The sequence below is a fragment of the Ochotona princeps genome, chromosome 6 (assembly GCF_030435755.1).
Source record: "Ochotona princeps isolate mOchPri1 chromosome 6, mOchPri1.hap1, whole genome shotgun sequence".
Classification (NCBI taxonomy): Eukaryota; Metazoa; Chordata; class Mammalia; order Lagomorpha; family Ochotonidae; genus Ochotona; species Ochotona princeps.
In genome coordinates this window covers 70,824,493-70,841,439 of record NC_080837.1, presented here as the reverse complement: position 1 = coordinate 70,841,439, position 16,947 = coordinate 70,824,493, and the positions used below count along the sequence as shown (strand labels likewise).

Sequence of the window (16,947 nt, the reverse complement as noted above, 5' to 3'; positions counted from 1 at the left end):
ATGTGGAAGAGAGATTCAGATCTCTTCCTGGAACTCCCTAGGTGGAAAAATGAATGCTGTAAAGACAGAGCAGCTGTCCACAGTCAAGGAAGCCTCATCTCAGGAATGTCCCAGCAGATGTTGGACAATCAGCTGTTAGGACCCATGCAGCCTTGGGAGGGAAGTAACTACCAGACTCATGGGATGCCTCAGTTTTTCCCTTAGTCCATGAAGTAGAAAAGCAGTTAAGGAAATCTGGGGAGGAACAGTGGATGCAGGTTATTTGAAAATAAGTGTGAGTGCTTATACAAAATCAAGTATGCCCTTATGCCGCCTAATATGTCACTGTTTTACCAACAGTGAAACAAGGTAAAGCTGTGGTCTGTCATAAAAATTTAGGTATTTCCCCCCCCCCCCCATATACTTTTTCCATTATTACCCACAGGTAAAATACACTAGGACAGCCAGCCAGTATATTTCCAAAAGGAAAATCGTGCACTAATTGTTCTAGCCTTCTGAATAAGAGATGAAGAGACCAGTGATTTTTGTCAATAAAAGCTTTAGGAGTATCTGCACATATACATTTACACTCAAATTGATAATACTGGACTTTTCACTTCAGTACAAATTATATAGAGAACTCAAATTTCAGACATGGTCATATATATATATATGTATATATATGATCTTTGAAGCTCTTCTTTATCTTGATACAGATCTTGATAGTGAATCTCTTGATGATAGATGTGCAGCAAGTTTGTCCCGGAACTCATGAAGATAATTATATTGCTGAAAAGAATAAAGATGCATTGAGATAAGATTGTAGCAAACCAGTTACCAGAGTAGATACAATACTAGCAGGTGTCAGGAATCAAAAGGATACTTGCTAATAAGCATAATTTGCCCCTTTGTGGGTAAGGAAGCATTTAAACTGCTGGGCAAGTTTAATCTCTGAATGAAACTGCATACACTGTGAGAAGCCTCTGCTTTGAAAATCAAAAACAACAACTCCAGTGCAAAGTGAAACATGCGTATTTATAAATCTATCTCACAATGTATTTTCTTTTGTTTGCAAGAGGAGAAACTTGAGCTTCTTGGATTAGAAGCATTATTTGATTTCAACCCAGTAAAGAGCATTGTTAACAGAACTTGTAGAGTGACATGCTGTTGTGTGAGTAGTCCTGGGAGTGCCAGGACGCCCCGAGAATCAGGCTGTGTAGTGGATTCATCAGTAATTGGAAGCATTCACTAAGTGTGTGGATGTGGATCCCTAACCTTGGGCACACTGACTCGCAAAGGTGTGGGACTGCTGGAGGTCAGGATTCTTCCCTACCCACTGATGATTTCCCTGACACTAACATTTAGTCTTACAGTTGAGACACACTGGATGCCTGGCAAGGAAGGGCAGATTAGCTTTACCGATCTAACAAATAAAGTGAACGTTTCAGCAGTGTGATTAATATATAGCAGTTTCCTTGGCATGACTCCTATGTTATTTTTGGAGTGTTAGGAGGAACACAAGATGTCACCTGAGTTATACAAAGAAAAGGATAATTAGCTCAGCTTTACATTTTTTGTATTTTAACATTTATTAGTATTTGTATCAAGAGTAAAACAACAAGTACAGATTTTTTTCATGCTTCATTTGAAATGTGATGAGCTTTTGTAAATATCTGGGTGATTTTAAAATGTGAATTAAAAAATAAAACAAGCAGGTGACCCATGGCGGTCAGTGTTACCCTGTTATCTTGGATTATCACTGTCTGCCCCAAGGACGGGGCCGCTCATGTCTGCCCACCCCCTCACCTTTATGGTCTGAATGGCCCCAGATCCTCGCAGGTCCCGCAGGCTGTCTATGGCTTGCTGAGGTGATACACTGTCGGACAGGTAGAGCAGGAGACAAGCGGCTACTAATAAGACATGGCAGAAAAATAGGATTAAGTGACTATTGGGAGAATTGGACTCACTGTGTCTAATTATGCTTCCATAGCAGCAGGGGGCTTTGATTGTAACTGTTACAAAGGAATTACCATTGTGTGTTTTGGATGGTTAGATTATGACCTGAAGTGACTGATCCTGGATTAAAGTTTAAGACTGCTTCATTCTTTTAAAACTATTTTACTGAGTTATAAAGAATTCATATATCATATACACTTCATTCACTTAACGGATACAACCCAGTACCTTTTTATTTGTTGTTTATTCAAGGGGTGTGCAGCCAACATCATAGTCAATAGTTCGAAAAATTTTCATTGTCTCATAAAGAAATCTTGCACCCCTTGTTATCACCTTGCCTTAATCCATCTGCCCTGCCCTAGGCAACCACTATCTACTTCCTGCCCCGATACTGTCCTCAACATTTCATGTCGATGGAATCATACCATGTTTTCTTTTGTGTCTGACTTCACTCACCACATACTCAAGGTTCACACACAGGAGGGATCTTCAAAAAGTTTATGAAAAAATGTTTTATGAGAAAAACCATTCGTGGGTTTCAAAATATTTTGTATCTCCCTCCTCCCCCCTCAACATCTTCAAAAATATGGTTTTATTTGAAATGCAGAGAGACAAGGAGGTTCCTTTTGTTGGTTCACTCCCCAAATGCCTGTAGCGGGCCAAAAGCCAAGGACGCAGACTGGGCCTCCCACTTGGCCTGGCATGGACCTTATTACCTCCGTTGTCCTGGCTGATTCCCAGGATCAGCATTAGCACGAAGCTAGAATCTGAACCGAGCCATGAGTCTAGCCCTAGCACCCTGAGCATCTGAGGGGGTTCCCCCAACAGGGTGTTTACTAGCTCGGCCAGATGCCCACCCTTGAGCTTCATTTCTCCATGAACTTTTTGAAATAACAGGTATCTACAACTTTGTGTGTGACCAGATAATATCCCCAGTATGGACATAATAATGGACACTGGGGCTGCTTCCATTTTCTGGGGTTTTTACGATGAATGTTTTTAAATATGGCCCAGTTTTTGTGTGAACATGTTTTCCATTCTAAGTGCTGAGGAATGGCACTGCCAGTTCATATGGTGACTCTGCGTTTAACTTGGGGAGCAACTGCCAGAGTCTCCCAAAGCAGCTGCGCCCCTGCACTTGCCCACCACTACACCCCTCCTGGGACTGCTTATTTTCCATGTTGGAGGGCACAGGAGTCACCTGTGACAAGTGTCAGGTGGTCCGCGGTGACTGCCTTTCCCAGATGGCTAATGATGCCACGCATCTTTTCATGTGCTTGCTTGTTTTGTTTGGGAGAATGCTTATTCAGACCAGTGGCCCATTTTTCAAAAACAGGTCATTTGTCTTATATTTTAAGAGTTCTTCATGTATTCTAGATACAACACTTATCAAATACACAATTTGAAAAGTTTTTTTCCCCTCTATTCTGTGGCTAGACTTTCTTGAAAGCACAAAAGTTGTTCATTTGGGGCCCTGTGGCGTGGCCTAGCAGCTAAGGTGCTCGCCTTGAATGCCCCGGGATCCCATATGGGCACCGATTCTAATCCCGGCAGCTCCACTTCCCATCCAGCTCCCTGCTTGTGGCCTGGGAAGGCAGTCAAGGACGGCCTAAAGCTTTGGGACCCTGCACTTGCTTGGGAGACCTGGAGGAAGAGGTTCCTGGCTCCCAGCTTTGGATTGGCACAGCACCGGCTGTTGCGTTCACTTGGGGAGTGAATCATTGGACGGAAGATCTTCCTCTCTGTCTCTGCTCATCTCTGTATATCTGAGTTTGCAATAAAAAAAAAAGTTGTTCATTTGGATGTTGTTCAACACTAAAAGGCATATCGCACTTTAGTGTGTGGGATTTCATGAGTTGATTTTGCATCTTTCAGCACACTAAAATATTTTTTTGAAGTCAGTATACAGTAATTAACTTTGTTATTTATATTTACGATACTCCTGGGTATTAATTTAGAGATTCCTTTAAGTATTATAATGCTTGTTTTGGGCGAACATTGAGAGCACAGTGCAGCTATTAAATGTACATTGAGTTTTGCAGCAGCAGTGCCGAAAATACTTCATATTCTACCCAAGCTTTGTGGGGAACACAAGTGTGGGGCCTTACCTAGTCTGCTGAGTCTCAGCAGACTTCCATTGGTTTTCCTCCCATTTCAGTCTACATTGAGCATATGACCCAGACAGAGGAGTTTGCCTACTTTGAGATTAAGATAATAATAATGAAAATACATTTCTTACCAAGACAGGATCTCCCAAGTCCTCCATAGCAGCTGAAAGGGAAATACAGTTTTGAAGATGGGACATTTTCATTTCATCCCAAGTTACCATGAAAGCCTCACTTTTTCTGCCTACTGTTGATATCCGATATCCATAATGCCTGGCACAGTGCCTTGTCCACAGAGATTAATTGTTAACAAATTAATCAGAAGCAAAATGTGTTTATTTCTGAGAGGTATTCCACAAACCTCTAAGTCAAAATAAGGCCTTTGGATTTTTTTGTTTGTTTCTTAAGATGTATTTGAGAAGAAGGGAGGGAGAGAAAGAGAAACAGGAAGAGAAGTTTCATCTACTGGTTAGATCTGCAAATGCCCACGATGGCTGAAGCCAGGCTGAACCAAAGCTAGTGGTTGGGAACTCAATCCAGTTTCTCCCACGTGGGTAACATGAACCCAAACACTTGAGCCCTCACCTGCTCCTTCTCAGGGCACACATCTGCAAGAAGCTGTAGTCAGGGGCCAGAAGTGAGGATCGGACCTAGGGACTTGGACACGGGGGATGGATGGTTGAACTGCTAGGCTGAATACCTGCCCCTTAGTGGCCTTTAGATCCACATCTGAGAAATGGATCCTGTATTGAAGTAGACACAAATCAGACTATTGTAACTAACTGCCCCTTTGATGATTTTTCACTATAACACAACTGAACGGTTATAGGACAAATGTAACCCTTCATTGATCTGAATAGCTGTGGTGGAGACCATGGGCTCAGAGCTCCACGACTGGGTTCGAATCCTCCATCTGCCATTTCCCATCTGTGAGAGGCTAAGCAAGTTCTTCAGCCTCTTTGAGCACCAGCCTTTTCACATGTGAATGGTGACAACAATGGTGTGCACACTGGAGTGAGGGTCACATGAGGTAGCATTTATAAATAGCTTAGAGACAGCTTGGCACAGAGCAGGATGTTAGTGGATATGAGTTGCTGTTACCCAGCATTGCAAAGAAATCAGCAGGTTCTACAAAACTGGACTTAACAGGAAAATGAGCTTTATCTCTCAAAGCAGTAAAACCATTTATTTTCAAAATACATGGAAGATGCACTGCACACTTAAAAGCTTGCTCAGAGAAGGTGTGCTTAACCCAGCCTAGGGCTGACTTACCAACGACACCAGCTACTGTAGTGCGCATGTCAGGCAGATAGAGCTGTAGATACACAGCCTGCTACAAGATAGGTACTGACTCCTAGAGTTACTCATGACCTTGCTTGCTAGAAAGAGTCCCAGAGGGAAATCTGTTCCAGAGATCTGGATCCACTTGATAAAAGCAGAGGCATAACACTTCAGTGGCTTTTTGCAACATCGATCCTCCTCTATCTCCTACTACTTTCATCTCTCTTCTCTTTCATTAATTCCTACTTGTTTTTCAAATTCCATCTCCTGAAATGCTTGTGTCCCTACAGATGACTATCTGGTGTGCTGCCTCTGATGCATACACACCGTGTGTGGTTGTCCACTGTGGGTGTGACCCTTGGAGGTTGGGGACAGGCCTCATTTGTAGTCTCAAGGTTTGGTGAATAGATGCAATGGGTTGAATTCTGTCTCCCTAATAGACATAGTGAAGTTCAGTGGCATGTGTGAGTGTGAGCTCACTGGGAAAGAGAAAAAGACCGAGTCTTTGAAAAATGTAAATCAGGTGAAGGCGGGTCATTAGAGTGGCCCCTCATTCAACAGGACTAGTGTCCTCCTAAGAGGAAAACACCACATTCAGACACACACACATGGGGAGAATTCTGACAGGCAGAGGTTGGGGTGATGGGAACCCCCCAGATGATTGGTGACCATGCCCAGAAACTAGGATGAGGCAAGAAGGGATCTGTGCAGTCTTGGAGAGAGTCTTGCCTCCATGACTTGGAAGAGGATGAATTTCTGTGTTTGAAGCTTCTTTGGGATCCTTTGTTACAGTAGGCCAAAAGGCTCCATTATGGTACAGGATGCAAGCAGTGTTCCCTGACTTGGTGCAGGATTGAACATGTCCAGGCAGAACTAGGGGAAGAGCGCTGGTAGACGTGAGGACAGGGACAAGAGTTATCAGATCCTGTTTCTGAGGGACAGCCCCCAGGACTGTTGGGAAATTGTGGGTTCACTGATGGCAGAATGAATAGAAGATTGTCCTGATTCAAGCTGATGAGAAAACCCACATATCAGAGGGTACTGGGAGCCCCAACAGTCTGCATATGCTGGGTCATACATCACTCTGCCCTGTTTGTGCTGTGCTCAGGTGTTGGAGCAGTTAGCTTCCAGAACCAGTGGAAGTGGAGTATCTGTGATGCTTCCCTAACCTGGACTAATTTGATCTCTGGAAACTTTTCAATAAAGGCTGCTTTCAAAAATGTGTTTGAGGAAACAAAAACAAACAAAAGGAGTAGAAGATGACAAATCTCAGAATTGCTTTGAAAAACAGGTATAAAAAAAGTATTTTTCACTATCTACACCTAATTAATCAGCACTACTGTGCCTGTGCTTATCAGAAAAGGTAGAGATAATGATATCCTGAAATCTTGCTTTCACAAATAGTGATAGAGGAGCAATTATGCTAGTCTCTAGAGAATACCTGGAAAGTGTAGGCTGTCAGATGGCTTCTGGTTCCTTGTTCCCTAGCCTGCAAGCTAAAGTTCTCTGTGATCAGAGTTGAGTTTGGCCAAACAGGTATACATCACCAAAGCCCCTGGTACAGTGGATTTACCTTAAGGATCCTTACTGGCTAGAGGCACCAGGAAAGCAGTAGGCTGGGTTTGCCAGCTGATAGTGTGTAACCTTCAGCTCAGGGCACTGACCTTAGGGACCTTACGGCATGAAGGGTCAAACTGTATAATGGCTTACCTTATTTCAGACAAGATCAGTGGTGTATTAGGATACAGACTGTCCAGGAAACTTGATGAGAACTGGATGGCTGGACTCACTCTCACTCTGTGTCTCACCTCTGGCAGGTGCCCTGACCCTGCCCATTGCCATACCCTTTGCCCCTTTTCCAGGCTACTTCTTTCTTCACATTTCCCCCCTTCCCTAACTTATCTTATTTTGCTCTAAATTTCCATACCATTGTTTGTGTTTTTATAATCACTGACAGACCACTAGCATACTTCTCTTTTGTTCCAGTAGCCACTTCTTATCAGCCGAAGGTTTTCAAGTCATACCTACATGGTCTGTTTCTTATTTCTTTGCTGCTAGTTTTGAAAAACAATGGACTTGCTTTCTATTTATTGCAAGTCACTGAGGAAGACTGATATGCGGGCTGATTTAGTGGGGTGCTGCTATAGAACAATGATGTGCCACCTTTTTTGGAGTGAGGGTGGGTGGATTTGCAACTCAAGAGCTGAGACAAAAGGAGAGAAAAGTCAGCCTATCTCCTGAATTCTGAACGTTTCTGTTCTTTGAGAGCTTTCTCTGTACCAGGCACTGTACCTTTCCACATTCCCAACACTAATAGGAGGGAGGAAATAACTGAATAGGGCTGTAGTTAAGTCCAGACTTTTTTTTTCCCTATAGGGAATGGAGAAAAGGCAAACATACTGTATTAAGGTTTTTCGGTTGTTTTTTAGGCAGGCTGAGAGCTCTTCCATGATTTCACAGCAGCTGGCTATCTCGGGAGTTCCTCCATCTGGGATTGGATGATGATGGGTGGTAATTCCATACTGCTGGTAGAGGTCCAAAAGGTTGGGGACTCTGTATTTTGACAGTTCCCCTCTGGTGCAGAAAACAAATATGTCCTGTATCCCATAGCTCTTTAGTTCCTCTGCCAACAGACCAAGATACAGACACACACACAGAATGGGACATGTTTAAATATGCAAATGCGGTCAGGAGGGAGCAGCTGGAGTTAGCTTTCATATAGCAAACTAATGGCAAATGATCGTCTATGAATTTGAATCTCTTGTTGTCAGCATTTGAACCAAAAGGTGATTACAATTAAACCTTACTTTATACATCAAAGTGCTTTTTATTACTGAATTTCATCCAAGAGAAGTTAATTATATGGGCGTGCTTACCCAAAAGCATTGTCTGCAATAAACACTTAAAATACCTACTGTTTAGAAGCTCTTAAGGAAAAATGATATGACATATTTCTTTTTTTTTTTTTCCACAAAATCCGTCATGATGTCTACTTCATCGCATTGTATGTAAGATCTCCAGCAGGGCCAATGCTGGCAGCTCTCTGGTATTCTGTCTTACACTGTTCCCTACCATGCCGGATTGAATTTTAAGTAAATTAAATGAGTTAGAACTTAACTTGGTAAAAAATAAAGCACGAAGCATATTAAGTGTCTATGATTCAGCTATTTTCACCCTAATGACATGAACCACGAAATCTGACTAGAGGTGTTCTATCCACTGAAATTATCTGATAGTAACTGTCATTCTAGATTATTTTGGTTCAAAATAAATCTGGCTGCTCTAAGTTTTCTCTCATCTATTACTCTTAAGTCCAAAGACTGAGATTTGTAAGTGCCAAGTGCCTTTGCTCAGGAACCTTTGGTTGTGTACTCAAAAGGTGGCTAGTCTAAACCGAGGCACCCTGAGTGTCAAACACCTTACTACAAAGACTGAACTAAGCACATGAACTCTGCCAGCAAGTGGCTCTGCATGTGAAACCTGATGAGAGAATGATACTGAGGACACAATGGGCTAAATTATACACTATTCAAATCAATTTCACCTATTGTTTTAAAGATTTATTTATTTTTATTGGAAAGGCGGATATACAGAGAGGAGGAGAGACAGAGAGGAAGATCTTCCTTCCGATGATTCACTCCCCAAGTGAGCGCAACGGCCGGTGCTGTGCCGATCTGAAGCCAGGAACCAGGAACCTCCTCTAGGTCTCCTATATGGGTGCAGGAACCCAAGGCCTTGGGCCATCCTCGACTGCTTTCCCAGGCCACAAGCAGGGAGCTGGATGAGAAGTGGAGCTGCTGGGATTAGAACCGGCGCCCATATGGGATCCCAGGGCGCGTTCAGGGCAAGGACTTTAGCTGCTAGGCCACGGTGCTGGGCCCAATTTCACCTATTTTTAGCCTTACCGTGGCAACTAGGGAATGGAATGTTACCTGTATGGCTTCCATTGGTGGTTCCTATTATATTGCTGCAGGTCAGTGCTGCTCTGGACAAAACGGTTCTGTTTTGGTGCTTATTAAACAGTTGAATCTGTAGTTAACATATCTGATCAGCTTTACGAGAAGAGGGAGTTTCTACTATAGTGTGGTTTTCAAACTTTCCTAGAAAGGATTCTGAGGGGTACCATACACTGTTGCAGGCAAATTCTAGGTCCTTTCCGTCAGTCATCTCAATCCGTTTTATATACTGGATTCATTTAGTATTTCATTGCAGAATTGGAAAGCCCTCTTAAAGAATGAATAGGGCATATCCAAATGAGTTAGATTGGCCTCGAGCCAATGATTTAAATCATATTTGCTTATTATGATTTAAATGCGTTCCAAGTGGAAACTATCCTCCATGACGGGTATGTCTTAAGCAGAAAAATCTTTATACATATTGCAAGGGCCAACTAATCCATTAGCCTTTTTAAGTCTGTTTTTGTAGATAAGGAATACATTAAAGAAACCACATTTGCAAAGTAGGAAATATTTTTAATTTTAAAAGTCTGTACTGTCGGGCCCAGCACCGTGGCCTAGCAGCTAAAGTCCTCCCCTTGAAAGCCCCGGGATCCCATATGGGCGCCGGTTCTAATCCCGGCGGCTTCACTTCCCATCCAGCTCCCTGCTTGTGGCCTGGGAAAGCAGTCGAGGATGGCCCAAAGCTTTGGGACCCTGCACCCACGTGGGAGACCTGGAGGAGGTTCCTGGTTCCTGGCTTCAGATTGGCGCAGCACCGGCTGTTGTGCTCACCTGGGGAGTGAATCATCGGACGGAAGATCTTCCTCTCTGTATATCTGACTTTGTAATAAAAATAAATAAATAAAAAAAAGTCTGTACTGTCAAAATTAAGCAATACATGTTTGTCTTTTGTATTGTCAGGCTATTAACAGGGCTAGTAGGTGTGAGATATAGTCCAGGGAAACTAGAATGAAATGTTTTAAAAATCCACATTTGCTAGTATCATGTAATATATAAGTTCCAAATTGGGGAGATTATGCAGATTATTAGACTTGAGGCTCTGGTGGTCTCAGTGTCCCCCAATATGCAGCAGTCAATTCCCACCCTTTGTCTTTGCTAGATCTCTGCTCTCTCTACCCAGGACGGGCGACTTCACTGATCCCTCTGAGTTCCCAGCGTGGGTTAAGTTCTACCTCCATAGTCAAGTGTGCAGGAAGCCCACGTTTAAAGATCTGGACAGTGTAATATGTCATGTTTCCACTGGCAAATATTTGTCCTGAAGCTTAAACATTTGAGCATTCAATGCAATTTACATGTTAACAGAGAACTATCTCCACCGTGAAAAGCAATGGCATGTTTAAGGGAACACATTCTCCGAGTCTGGTACAAACACCTCTTTGTACTGTCAGAGTAAATATATGGCTGGACAATTCACAAAATAGTGAACATTTATTTGAAATATTAAGAAGAAGCTACTGTTTGTTCCTTTTGACAAAGGGATTTTCTGTAATTTTTTAAAAGACCTATTAGTATGGTTGTCTCATATTACACCTACCTGTATCTTTTTCAATATTTCTTCTAACATCTTTAAATTTACAACCTATAAGTAGTAATAAGGCAAGTAAAAATGTCAGTTTATGGTCACACAGAACAAACATTTAAACACAAACATAGCTATTTTAGAACACCATTCCAAATGATCATATATATGTTCAATTCTGTTGTGAATGCAAATTTCAGTTCCTCCTATTCTTACAAACATCATTACAAGGATCCATGGGTCCCAGCTGCAGGACCTTCCAACAAGGATTGCTTGTCTTGTGCTGTTTCTGTGACAAGGACCTGGCTTGCAGTCCTCTGTCTCCCCTGCACCCTGGGGTTCAAAGTGGATGAGGACAGATGAATCAGGGAAGCAGAGCTGTGAAGGCAGATCTGGAAGGCTGCAGAGTGGAACCTACCACGGGGGCTTCCAGAAGTGAGCTCCCCATGGCAGATGGTCTATGAGATTCTCTCTTGCTCAGTACAGCGCTTCAAGTATCAGATGATGGAAGAAAATTCATCTATGTCTAATAACAGGAAGACAACTGTAGTGTCACCTACCTGGCAGAGCACATAAACCAAGAAACTGAGACCAATTTACTCGGGACAGAGACAACCTGAAAAGAGACATTGATTAAGCTTAGCCCTTTGGATTTTTAAAGAAGTTTTAAGTTTTATTATTTGAACCTAGTACAGTAGCCTAGTGGTTGAAGTCCTTGCCTTGCATGTGCCAGGATCTCATATGGGCACTGGTTTATATCCCGGCCACTTCACTTTGCATCTAACTCCCTGCTTGTGGAAAGCAGCAGAGGATGACCCAAAGCCTTGGGACCCTCACCCCTGTGCAACACCCAGAAGAAGCTCCTGGCTCCTGGATTCAGATCAGCTCAGCTCCGGCTATTGTGGCCACTTGGGGTGTGAACCAGCAGATGGAAGATCTTTCTCTCTGTCTCTCCTCTCTGTTAATCTGACTTCCCAATGAAAACATTTGTTTTTAATTTTATTATTTTTTTAAGTTACGAATAGAAATTCAGTTTAGCCTACTTGGGCATCTGTCAGTGAGTAATGGTGTTTGAAAGTTTCATGGTAGTCATAATTCAGAGTTCATATCATTGTGCCATCCTCCTTCCGCAAAAAGAACCTATAAGAGGGATTTATCATTTATTTTATTACTATTTAAATTTAAAAGCAGCAACTTCATTCAGATTTACTGTAAGGATAATCACGCTTAAATTGCCAACTGGCAGTATACTGTTTGTTTAAATCATCTGTGGTTAGTTTCTGGGGACACTTTGTATTAGTAACTTGAAGTAAAGGAGCTGGGGAGAAGACCACCTGGCAATTTCCTCCTCGGCATTATTCCAGAGTTTTCTGTGGGGCTTCCTTAACAGATATGATTTCAGTCATCTTACCTGAAGGAGCCACAAGTTATTCCACTGTTTGTTGCAAAGGATGAGGGTTAAAAAGAAGTAATTTCAGGGAATTGCATTCTAAATGTTCAATGCTTGGAGGACACAACTTTCGCCCATCTGCAAGTCGGAAGAATGCGTTTCGAGGAACACAGGGAACCAACATATATATCACAAGACTGAAAATGAGGTGAGTATTTTAGGTTAAAAACGGAGTCTGCCGAGGAATGAGAAAGGCCGTGCTATTTGATAGCAGGATGCAATTCCAGGGACAGAAATGCTGGTTGCCCTTTTCCTATTGCAGGGAATGACTCTTGGGGAAAGAGATGACTACATTTACAGCAATGAGAGTATTTTATTGCTGGTTGGAGAGAATCTGGTGTAATGTGCCAAGATTCGGGAGTCCCTTTGAAGCGAAAACTTGATTTCCATACTTACGTCATTTTTATCATAAAACAGAGTCTGCTGATAAATGCATTACCGTGACAAGTAGTTCTCTGTATTAGGATGTGTTAGTGAAAAGTGATTAAATGTCAATTGTTGTGGCTTTTTTTTTTAATTTCAGGAATTAGTAAATTTTGGTACCCAATGGGAGATCATTTGAATGCTACTTCTATTTTTACATGTTAAGATTTTCTTAATGTATAAAGGACCAAAAAGCAAGCAAACAAATAAAACTTGGTCATATTATGCATCATTAAGAGTAAATCATGGAGTTAGATCCTTTAAAAATAAAAATTATACAGAATGTCCCTAACAGAAAAATCTGAAGTCCCACATACTCTCAAATCTGGAACTTTGAGCCCTGCACTCAATTAATAAATGCAATTCAGGTATATTCCCAAACTCTTAAAAATCCAAACTCGGAAACATTTCTCATCCCAAAGCATTTTGGGGTAAGAGTCAATCTGCTATACAAAACACAAAATGCCAAGGCGAAATGGCCTGTGCCAATAGGGAATGCAGCACCCAACCAGCACACCTCCCACTGATTTAGGTGAGGGACGAGTGTGTGATGGGCGGAGCCGGGGAGAGCTGCAATACTCATTGGTTCCAATGGAGGTCGGGGCGCAGAATAGATCCAACCCAGGGGTTACAACCACCAGCTGATCGGAGTGATGGACTGTGGCGGGCACTGTGCTTACTAGTAGTGCATGTAGGAGCCTGGACTGGGAATGCCTCAGAGTTTCTTTGGGGATTCCCCTGAACAAAATGGAGGAATCAAAACATTACCCAAGAAAAGATGGAAGATGGAGTAGATGAATCAACCACCTCAGCTTTATGCTTCCAGCGGAAAACTGGACAAGGGGAAACTCTAAGATAGACTATGTCAATCAGTGGACTCTGCACCAGCCTCATCGTACCTGGACTGTTGCGGTTGATATGTTGGAGCTTCTAATTGATCGAGGTGACGCTCTGCTGGCTCTACCTTCAAACCTGAGAGGGCCTCCCTAAGAGGCCGTTGAACTTGACTGGACAGTGGGATGCTGGACTCTGTATGGTGTGAGCCTATAATTAGGGAATCCCAACGGAACCTGAGCTGTGGTTATGCATCATGGTGAGGGAATTCACCATGGGGGAAGGGTTTGGGGTGAAGGGGGGAGAATTCCACTACCTATGAAATTGTGTCATGTAATACAATGTAATTAATGAATAAAAAAAAAAAGAGTCAATCTGCTAATCAGTCGAAAACGGCTTAAGTATTTTCAATACATGTGTCGGATAATGCAGTTGATCACCGATAAGAGGCGCTCACATACCATGATATGTGAATCGGAGTATGTTCGTCTTCAAGAGGCTCTTCATCGGATGAATCAAACTCACTAGCTTGTATTGAACTAGGCTTCAAAAGAAATGTTATGTTAAAAAACAGAAACCAATAAAGGCTGTTTACATTCAGGTCTAGCTTACATATGCAACAAACATCTGCCATCTGTTAAGCCATCAGCCAATATGATTAGTGAAATCAGTAATCTCAATAACAAGTGCTATTTCCCATCCTTCTCATAACCATGACATTGTGTTATGGGAAGAGAGTTCGGGCACCGAGACACCTGGCAGCTGGTGTGGGCTCCGCCACTCACTGAATCATCTTGGAGAAGCTGCCTCCATTGTTGTTGTTGTTGTTTTTTCTCAACTATAAAGTGGAAGATTTACTTACTAATTCACAAATGTTTCTTTGAACACCTTCTCATACCAAGCCAACGGCCACCCCTCTGTTTGGCTGGAAAGAGGCATGTGAATGGATTACAGAAGACGAGTGTTGGTGGTAAAATTGTGCACTGTGGGGCAGAGTTGCATGGACTGTCAGTTGAGGCTTTAACGCTGGGTTCAGAATGCAGAGCTGCAGGTTTGTAGGCAGGTAGGGAAAAAGTGAAGGTATGTAAGGTAAATGGAGAAAAGGCTCGTGTGTTCAGCAATGATGGAGGGGAGAGAGGAAGCCAGAGAAGCAGTTCCATGCAGCCCGGTTTTGCAAACAACAATCCCCAAGGCTGGGAAGGTGGGTGCATGGGGGTGTATAAAGAATTAAGGAATCTCCAACTTTATGGTCACTGGACTCTGCTAGCCCAAGGAGCTAGAAGTTACTGCTGTAGGCAACCTTTGTACATGGGGTAGGGGTAGGGGCACATTTTAAACTTTGTTGGAAATTTAAAGGTTCCGTTAGCAACATAAAATCAGGGCCTGGTGCAAGGGCCCAATTGGCTAAATCCTCCCCTTGCAAGTGTCATATGGACACTAATTTATATCCCAGCTGCTCCACTTCCCATCCAGCTCCCTGCTTATGACCCAGGAAAGCAGCAGATGATGGCCCAAAGCCTTGGTACCCTGCACTCACATGGGAGACCCAGAAGAAGCTCCCGGCTTCGGATCGGCTCAGCTCCGACCATTGTGGCCATTTGGAGAATGAACCAGTGGATGTAAGATCTTTCTGTCTCTTTTCTCTGTAATTCTGATCTGCCTTTCCAATAAAAATAAATAAACCTTAAAGAAAAAATATCAACCTGAAAACCACCTTTTCCACTTCCTGGTAGGAACCGAGATGTAATACACAGGAATGGCAAATAAATTAAGTGTTCACCACAGAATTCAGACAGACTTAGTCACCCAGCCATAGGTGACAGTGAAACTTCAGCACTCCCATGTAACTCAACGCACCCGATAGCTATGCCTGGGAAGGCAGGACGGTAATGCTAAAACAGGACAACCGAACCTGTTGAGGTCCCATCCCTCCCAAATTTGGAGATCAGTAACTGGGTGTTCCCTTTTGGCGTGGGCAAGTGGAGAACCGCAGCCAGGAGTGAAAGACAGCTGATGCTCTGCCACTTGAAACAGGGATTAGCGAGTGTCACCACACCTGCCCCTTCTGGCTTGGAAGTCGGATTCTATAGACTGGTCTTGATAGCAGAGGATCATATAACACAGCCAGTTTAAGGCGCTGCCTGGTGGTGTTACTATCCATGGAACCCCAAAGATAGCTCTTCACCAGTCTGTCACCTCAGGTGGTTTGGTCATGAGCTGAGCCCTCAGCTCCTAGCTGGCGTCGTGTTTTCTTTTTCTTTGCAGCAGTTTCGATGGTTCTTGATTTTAAGCTTACGTGGCCCATTCCCGCATTCAGGGTTAAGAATCCCAGCGTTTCCGCTTGCCCACTCCCCGGGATTCTCAATGGCAGCCAAAGGGGCACAGTGCTAGGTGGGGACACGCCAGTGCCACCTTGGGGTGGGTGTTGCCCACAAACCGGGGCGCGGCGTTCCTATTCATGGTTTTCCTCACTGGGCACAGGGGCACCCTCGACACCCCTCCAGTGTCACGCACACTGACACGCCCAGACGCCTTAAGCGTTCCATGCCTCAGTCTCCCCACAAGAAGCAGGGATGTCCGCAGGCTCCTGAGACCCCCGCGGGCGGCAGGTGACATCGCTCCGCAGCCGCTGCCGGTGACCATGCGGCACTGACCAGCACCGTGCTGCCCACCCGGAACAAGCGCTGGCCTCCCTTCCCTGCGGCTTCACACCTCCAAGCCCCGCCGCCCAACTCACCGGCTTCATCGCCGGACGCCGGACGCCGGACGCCGCACGCCGTGACCAGTGCCGCCTCCCTAAGGCAGCACCGGGCGACTCAGCCTCTGCCCCGCTCCGAGCCCACCCCCACTCAGCTCATTGGCTCATTTTTCCGTGAGGTGGGGCGCGGCGTCTTAGGAAAGCCAATCAGAGCCTCATCCTGGTTCTGACTCCTCCTCCGGGAGCCGGGGCTCGGGCCCCTAACTGTTCATTGGTTCCTGGGAGGGCTTTGAAAGACGCGCGGGAGGAGGGTCCTCTGGAGCGTTGATTGGCTGGAAGACAAGCTCGTCCCGCCAGTTAGGAGCGCGTAGGGGGCGGGCCGAAGCGGAAGCGCCAGCGCCTCGGGGACGCACGGGAGCTGTGGTGTTTGTCGTGACTGGATGTGTATGTCAGGCAGTTTTTGTTCTTTAAAGATTTTTATTATTTTTTAAGGGCGTGAGGAGAGCGGGAACACTGTATTGGGGCGTCACGGTTAAGAAAATACACCACAAAAACTGTATTTCCAGTCATGTCCGTTGTACAAGCGCTGTGGGAGAGAAAAAAAAACACTAGTGGCTACATATAACATATGCTTGACGTTCTATATTCTTTTTCATTTCAGGGTCTAGACAAGCTCGGGTGTAGAACAACCTTCCTATTCACCACATAATGAATGAAATAATAGCAGGAAGGAGATTCAAAAG

General features: G+C 44.0%; 1 protein-coding gene across 2 annotated transcripts; it reads right to left on the bottom strand.

Annotated features, from left to right (window-relative positions):
• Positions 1-521: 521 nt before the first annotated feature.
• CDKN3 (cyclin dependent kinase inhibitor 3) lies at positions 522-16,267 on the bottom strand. 2 transcript variants are annotated; one of them, XM_004584833.3, is made up of 8 exons: positions 16,244-16,267; positions 13,968-14,050; positions 11,360-11,415; positions 10,815-10,859; positions 7,722-7,944; positions 4,175-4,206; positions 1,786-1,889; positions 522-768 (listed from the first exon to the last, which is right to left on the bottom strand). In XM_004584833.3, the coding sequence occupies exons 1-8, from the start codon at positions 16,250-16,252 to the stop codon at positions 682-684; spliced, it is 639 nt and encodes a 212-aa protein (XP_004584890.2). In that variant the 5' UTR covers positions 16,253-16,267; the 3' UTR covers positions 522-681. The 2 variants fall into 2 exon arrangements, with proteins under 2 accessions (XP_004584890.2, XP_058522442.1); XM_058666459.1 differs by lacking the exon at positions 10,815-10,859 and having other exon boundaries at positions 16,244-16,266.
• Positions 16,268-16,947: the final 680 nt, after the last annotated feature.

Excerpts from the sequence above, each read along its gene's own strand:
- CDKN3 (XM_004584833.3), bottom strand. Across the intron at positions 10,860-11,359 it reads TGGTTTATGTGCTCTGCCAG|GTTGTAAATTTAAAGATGTT; the intron begins GTAGGTGACACT and ends TACTACTTATAG. Across the intron at positions 4,207-7,721 it reads AACCGAAAAACCTTAATACA|CTGCTATGGAGGACTTGGGA; the intron begins GTATGTTTGCCT and ends TTTCCCTTTCAG.